Source organism: Prionailurus bengalensis, chromosome D4 (genome assembly GCF_016509475.1).
Source record: "Prionailurus bengalensis isolate Pbe53 chromosome D4, Fcat_Pben_1.1_paternal_pri, whole genome shotgun sequence".
NCBI classification, from domain to species: domain Eukaryota; kingdom Metazoa; phylum Chordata; class Mammalia; order Carnivora; family Felidae; genus Prionailurus; species Prionailurus bengalensis.
The window spans coordinates 73,671,938-73,678,708 of NC_057359.1; the positions used below are offsets into that span (position 1 = coordinate 73,671,938).

Here is a 6,771-nt window from a genome sequence, read left to right on the forward strand (position 1 = left end):
GCGTTAAGGCCACGCCCCCTACGGGCACTGGGCTGGCGGGCTGGTCAGCTCCGGCCTCGGCCCCGCCCACACTCATAGAGGCCTGGCCAATCAGGTGTGCGAAAGGGCAGGAGGGCCCTCGTTTCCCTCCCCCCTCCTCCTTGCTCCTTACTTGGGGCCGGAGCTTGGGTAGCGGAAGGACAGTGGGGTCCTATGTGGGGGCGCGGAGGAGGTGCAGTAGGGGTCCCTGAGAGTCGGGCTCCGATGCGGTTACAGCCCTGAGGTTCTCTTTACAGTTTTCCTTTTCCCAGTCTAGTGCATACTTGGCGCTGGTTAATCGTTGAAAGAATAATTGGATGTCAAGGACATTAAAACAACACCTTAATACCGAAAACAATAGCTACGTCCATTTTTGCAGACTGAGTGTTTTAAAGCTGTTGAGTTCAGCACCAGGCGGCCTTCCAGGTTTTCAGAGGAAAATTTATTCCAGTGTAATTACTCAGAGCCTGCTCTGTGCCATGGATTGAGAGAGGTGATGTGAAAAGACATGGGCATTCTGGAAAAGCTCTAAATCTGATAGGGGCATCGGGCCAGTCTAGGATGGGTACAATGCGACATTTGACCAAAGGTCTGTGCGCGGTTTGGGCAGAATATGTGCAGGGGCAGGAGGGAACCAATGAGGCTTATGGGGCTTGGGTGAACTGGTAGGATTTGGGTGAATGAAGTAGGGGGTGGAGATCAATACTCTAGCAAAGGAATGCCCTTATCAAGGTGCACTAGGGATTATAGAAAAGCTGACTTTGACTTGTAGAGGAGGCCAGTGAGTTGGTTGTATTACACTTACTCTCACTCTCAGATTTTATTTCTCAAAATTGGTACCCGGAACCCGTTTTATACCTCTTTACATTCCAAGTTAAATAGGCAGAGAGGCTTAATGCTAGGGAAATATGAGACCTGTGTAGCTTTCAGCTACTAGAGTTCTGATCTGTGGTCAAATAAGGGAGGTGGGACAATGAGGTCATATTTTTTGTGCATTTAAGAGTCAGGGACACGGGGCGCCTGGGCGGCTCAGTCGGTTGAGCGGCCGGCTTCGGCTCAGGTCATGATTTCACGGTCTGTGAGTTCGAGCCCACCGTCGGGCTCTGTGCTGACAGCTCAGAGCCTGGAGCCTGTTTCAGATTCTGTGTCTCCCTCTCTCTGCCCCTCCCCCACTCATGCTCTGTCTCTGTCTCAAAAATAAATAAATGTTAAAAAAAAATTAAAGAGGGACAGTATCATGCATTCACTTACCTAGTTTTGATGACAATTATGTTACTATCCTTGTTTTACAGACTGGGAAGACAATCTCTGGGGAGATTAAATAATTTGCCCTGCGTCACACTGGGTTTTCTCTGCAATGCCTACTAGTCATGCTCCTTCAACTCATATGGGTAATTAGTGCCCCCCCCTCCCCCCCCCGTGTAGATCCCCTGCTCATTTCTTTCATGACACCAGTTCCATCTCAGAGTTTATTGATAACTAGGTATAATTAGGACTATTTACCTCAAAGAGCTCAGTAGGAGTGGAAAATTTAAGAATGCTGCTGTTTGGTGTTATCTATTTCTCACATTTTGTTCTTGGCGAGAAAACCTGAGTTCCCATTCTCTACCCTACCCCCAAAATTTGAAAATACTTTTAATCTTTCCATCTTATCCATAAAAAGTATTGTGAATGCAACAATGTGACTAGATCTTAAACATAATGTTGAGCAAAAGAAGTCAGGCACAAGAATACATATTGTATGATTTCGTTTACATAAAATACAAACCAGGCAAAATTCACTTGTGCTGTTAGAAGTTAGGATAATGATTACAGTTGAGGAGGAGAGCGACTGGAAGGGAGACCAAAGGGGTTTATTAGGGTGCCGGTCATGTTGTTTACTGATCTGAGTGCAAGTTACATGGATGTGTTTGTGCAAGTTCATCCAACTTTACATTTACATTTATCTGCACCATTTAGTAGGCATATTATACTTCAATAAAAAATAATTAAAAAAAACCCCACAAACCCCTCAAAACCTATTATTGTGAGTACTTCCCAGGGAGGTACAAGGCATGGTGCTAAATGCTGTCAAGTGCTAGCAAGAGATTAGTGGTTGCTGGGGACTGGAGGGAGGGAAGCATGAGCAAATAACTGCTTAATAGGTGCAGGGTTTTATTTCGGGGTGATGAAAACATTTTGGAGCTAGACAGAAGTGGTGGTTGCACAACACAGTGAGTGTGCTAAATGCCAGTGAATTGGTCATTTAAAAATGATTAACGTTATGTTCTGTGAGTCTCATCTCAACTGAAAGATAAAATTGGTTCATTGAATGCAATGTAGTATTCTGGAATGGATCCTGGATCAAAAAAGGCCTTTAGTGGAAAAAGTGGTGAAATACGAATAGTTTGGTATTTGGTATTTTTCTGTTTTGACAAAGGTACCATGGTTATGTAAGATGTCAACATGAGGCAAAGTTGGGTGATTATATGGGAACTCTCTGCACTCTGCAACTTTTCTGAAAACTAAAATTGTTCTAAAATAAAAAGTTAATTAAAGAAAAAAAGAGAAATAGAAGGCCATGGACCACTAGAACAGGATCCTAGCTTTCATAAATTAGTGGTAAGATCTTAAGCAAGTCACTTCTCTCTGATGAGCCTCCATTTCCCATCAGCAAAAATAGAATTAGGCTGCAAAAGTAATTTTTAAACGATTTTTATTTTTGAGAGAGAGTGAGAACGAGCTGGGGATGGGGACAGAGAGGAAGAGAGAGGATCCCAAGCAGTCTCCACACTCAGTAGGTGCTCCACCTGGGGCTAGATAGGAACCTGAATCAATATCAAGAGTCAAAGGCTTAACTGACCCAGTCACACAGGTACCCTGATTTTATTTTATTTTTTAAGTAATCTCTACACCCAATATGGGGCTTGAACTTACAACCCCAAGATCAAGAGTCGCACGTGCCACTGACTGAGCCCGCTAGATGTCCCTGCAAATGCGATTTTACCTGGGTAAGGATGAAAACCTTTCACCCTCCAAATCCAGATCAGAATCTCTAGGCATGAAGGGAGGTGGCTTACAAAAGATGAGATTTTTGCCTTAACCTAGTAAGCAACCTTCAAAATTCGGATACCCCTACAGGAATGATTAGGGTGTGCTTGGAAAAAACTGGTTGATAACCTCAGATTCCTCCCAGTTCTTTTAAGTAATCTCTACACCCAGCACGGGGCTTGAACTCACTATCCTGAGGTCAAGACTGACATATTCTACCAACCGAGTCCGCTAGGCCCCACTTCTGTAGTTTTAAGTCATAGTTCCCGCTCTCAGGAAACATGGCTTAGGTAGTCAAAATGTGCTAACTAAAACCATGTGCAAGGAGAGTTCTTTTGGGGATTCAATGACCGGAGACTTACACCATAAAGTAGAAATGGATTGGAATAGATGGTAAGGCAATCCCTCCTTAAGCAGGTTTTGTGTACCAGGTTTAAGTATGGATTTAACGGGACGCAGTGAGGGGCTGGAATACAGCTATGTTCCAGGAAGATCCACTTGGCAAGCAGTACACAGAAGCTAGGGTAAGCAGAGATGAGGCAAAAAACTGAGCTCAAAGAAGCCACAGGAGTCCAGATGGGACTTGAGAGTTTAGCTGAGTGGTGCTCATGGGAGTTAAGAAAGGATGTTTCTTTTGTGGAAAAGGAAAAACCACCAGATCTAGTGACTACCGGGGTTGTACCTTTATGAAATGTTATTTATAAATTCATGATTTAAAAAGTTCTGTACATTAGAGAATATAGCGTTGTGACTGAGATCACAAAGGTAATAGCTCTCCTTGATAGAGTTTCAGAGTTTATACTTGAAAGCATTTAGAACGGTGCCAGCCTCATAGTAGGGACTCCATAAATGTTGAGTCATTGAGCAACTAGTACGCATAGGTTGCCCAGCAGAGCCATGAAAACCTCTTGTTGTGGTCGAAGAGCAGCATCTGCTGGCCATCCAAGGTAACGCAGGATCCCATGTTTACAAAGATCTGGGCGGGTCCACATGTCAAGAACTCTTTGAGGCAGGATCAGTGGGTCCTCCCCAAAAGCATACTATAAACAAGCAGGATGAAAGGGAGTCACCACTTTTAACAAGAATGTTCTTTATTTATACAAAGCATTATAATTTTCCTCAATAGTCTTCACTCAGTTGTCAACAAACTTTTGGCTGCGTTCGTTTAACAAATTAACAGTGTCAAACTACACACACCTCACTACCTGTCAACCTCCAAGCGCTCAACTTAGAGACAAACAAAAAAGTGCTTGGGGCACCACATGTCAAGGGAAAAAAAAATAAGATTAACAGAGTTACTTTAGAAGCAGTTAAAGGGGCTGGCTTTTGGGGGTGGGGATTAGATTCCTGAGCACCATCAAATTTCTGCCCTTTAAGCAGGTTATCAAAGTTTCTGGGTTGGCAGATGTGAGAAAAGGAGAGAGAGAGAAAGTGGAATGGGGAACAGAAGAGAGGCAGAAGAGAGACAGGAAGGGAGAAGCACAGAGGGACCAAATGTGTATAGAAGAAAGTTTGGAACTTGTCAGGAATTGGAAGAATGAAAAAATTAAAGCCATCAGCTTGGGAAATGGACTACAAGAAGAGAAAGCCTGGAATTTTATACCTTCCAGGAGGTGACGATAAAGCAATACAGTGGCAGGCAGCGAGGTGCAACTAAGACTAAACCATCTGTGTTTTTTTCCCATTTTGTTTTTGTGGGGGTTTTCTGTTTGTTTGGTAAGTGTGCTAAGATATTAGCACACTTGCTTGACTAACTCCACTCTACGCTGCTGCTTTAAAAGTTTATGAGGCCAGAGAGCAGCCACCCCAGCAGGCCAAATGCCTACCAGGCAATATAGAGGGGCTGCAAGCCAGTGGGGTCTGTGGAAATCAAAATTCAATGTTACCTTAAAGTGAAGAGACAACAGATTTCATTATTCTCCTATAGTCTTTTAGTACTTTCCTAAAGCTAAACCATTCTAACCACTTGTAATAATAAGCTAGTATTGCCATATCCTGTACAGTCACAACCGGCTGACCATGCTCAAAGCCCCAATTTTTCCTGAGCTTTGACTGCCTCTGTGATCTGGAACACAGCAGGCAGCATGGAAATTATTATTACTTTTTTGGGGGTGGGGTCAGAAGGGAACTGGGGATCAAAAACTGCCTAACCATGTATGTAAGGAAACAGGAGAGATCAGGTCGACTAATTACATTAGCTGCCCAGAATCCCTCTCGCCTAAAAGTCATTACCTTCAGACTGATTTAGCAACACAGGACCCTGCTACTCAGATGCTCTGACGGAAGTGCTGGTTTTGATGATGATTCAGTCGTCAGTTTTTATTTTGATCTTCTCAGGCTTTTCTGGCTAAGACTACTCTGCCCAGCAGGGAAAAGCTTCTCACAAACGTACCACATGCCAGGGTGGTACTTTCCAGCGTGCCACAGTCTTCCCATCCCATTAGTTGTCCACTTCCTCCTCCTCATTCGGCTCTTCTTCTTCCAGCCTGTCCTCGTCTTCATCGTTGTCCTCATCCCTGCTCTTGTCTTGCTCTTCCGAATCTGTTTTTTTGTCTTTGTCCTTCTTCTTTTGCTCTGAAGCTTCCTTCTTGCCTTTCTGCTCTCGCCTGTAGGCTGTAAGGAGGAAGGTGGGGGTTAGGAGGCAGGGCTGAACCAAGCAGACTGCAGCAGCTAACTCCACTGTATAACTGGAAAAGCTGGGGCAGAGAAGGAAAAATACAAATCAGATCTGAGGCGGTGCCAACGGAATGGATTCTGAGTCACGTCCAATACTCGTCTCCTGTTCTTACAGGGACCCAAGCGGAGAAGACTCAGGGCCAGGTGAGCAGGTAAGACAGGATGAACATCTACTTGGCTGAACAAAGAAGAGGGTCATTACCTTCCAGAGCTTCTTTCAATGGGGTAACGAACCGCTGGAACTCCATCTCTTCCATGGCTGAGAGCACGTCACTGGCATTCAGTGTCTTGCGTTTCCCTTTCATCGCAAAGTTGTTGGCGCTGGAAAGAAAAAAAGGACAAAAGGGTTTCAGGGGCCGTCAGACCCCCTCTTGCCGCCTATGGGGTGGGTGGAAAAGGGGCACCAGAGGTGGTACGGAAAAGCCTAGATCTCAGATGCAGGGATTTTTTTTGTGACGTGATTAAGTCCCTCCCTTCCCCGTACAAAAGGGTTAAAGCAAAGCAATTTTGTTGCTTTAGTTTGCTTCAGACCTTGCAACAACTGGATGAGGGCTGAACTTCCCCGCACGGGGGTAGGACACGATTACTGGGGTCTGGGCCCCAGGCCGCGGACTTCGGGGGCAGGTCTCTGCGACCCCCTTACGCCTCAGCCCAGCTAGGTTCTGGCTAGCTCAGCTTGCCTCACCAGGAAGTGGCGTACAGCACGAAGACGCTGGCGGCGCGGGAGATGGCGCTGCGGGCCTCCTTGGAGATGTTGACACCGTCCGGGAGCTGGAAAAAGAACGTGGGTTAATAAAGCTGCCGGCCCAGGACCTGCTTCCTCTGCTGCCCGCTCGTCCGGCCCTGGCCCATCCGCCCGCCGAAGCTGCTCACCGCCTCCTTGATGATCCTGGTGATGACGGCATTGGGCAGGTTTAGGTCCTCGGGCCTCTCCGCCATTGCCGCCACCGGCGCCCGCACCTCGGTCTCAAGCGTCTTCTTCAGGCCGCTACGGCGTCCGGACTTCCCGCGTCCCCGCAGTCTGACCCAAAGAGGCTTCCGTCCCGC

At 46.1% G+C, this 6,771-nt stretch overlaps 1 protein-coding gene across 2 annotated transcripts; it reads right to left on the reverse strand.

The window, feature by feature from the left end:
- Positions 1–1,753: 1,753 nt before the first annotated feature.
- POLE3 (DNA polymerase epsilon 3, accessory subunit) lies at positions 1,754–6,708 on the reverse strand. 2 transcript variants are annotated; one of them, XM_043565903.1, is made up of 5 exons: positions 6,598–6,708; positions 6,410–6,495; positions 5,927–6,045; positions 5,441–5,661; positions 1,754–4,088 (listed from the first exon to the last, which is right to left on the reverse strand). In XM_043565903.1, the coding sequence occupies exons 1-4, from the start codon at positions 6,661–6,663 to the stop codon at positions 5,489–5,491; spliced, it is 444 nt and encodes a 147-aa protein (XP_043421838.1). In that variant the 5' UTR covers positions 6,664–6,708; the 3' UTR covers positions 1,754–4,088; positions 5,441–5,488. The 2 variants fall into 2 exon arrangements, with proteins under 2 accessions (XP_043421838.1, XP_043421837.1); XM_043565902.1 differs by lacking the exon at positions 1,754–4,088 and having other exon boundaries at positions 4,122–5,661.
- Positions 6,709–6,771: the final 63 nt, after the last annotated feature.

Excerpts from the sequence above, each read along its gene's own strand:
- POLE3 (XM_043565903.1), bottom strand. The coding sequence starts at position 6,663 with ATGGCGGAGAGGCCCGAGGACCTAAACCTGCCCAATGCCGTCATCACC. Across the intron at positions 6,496-6,597 it reads CCAGGATCATCAAGGAGGCG|CTCCCGGACGGTGTCAACAT; the intron begins GTGAGCAGCTTC and ends TTCTTTTTCCAG. Across the intron at positions 5,662-5,926 it reads ATTGAAAGAAGCTCTGGAAG|CCTACAGGCGAGAGCAGAAA; the intron begins GTAATGACCCTC and ends TCCTCCTTACAG.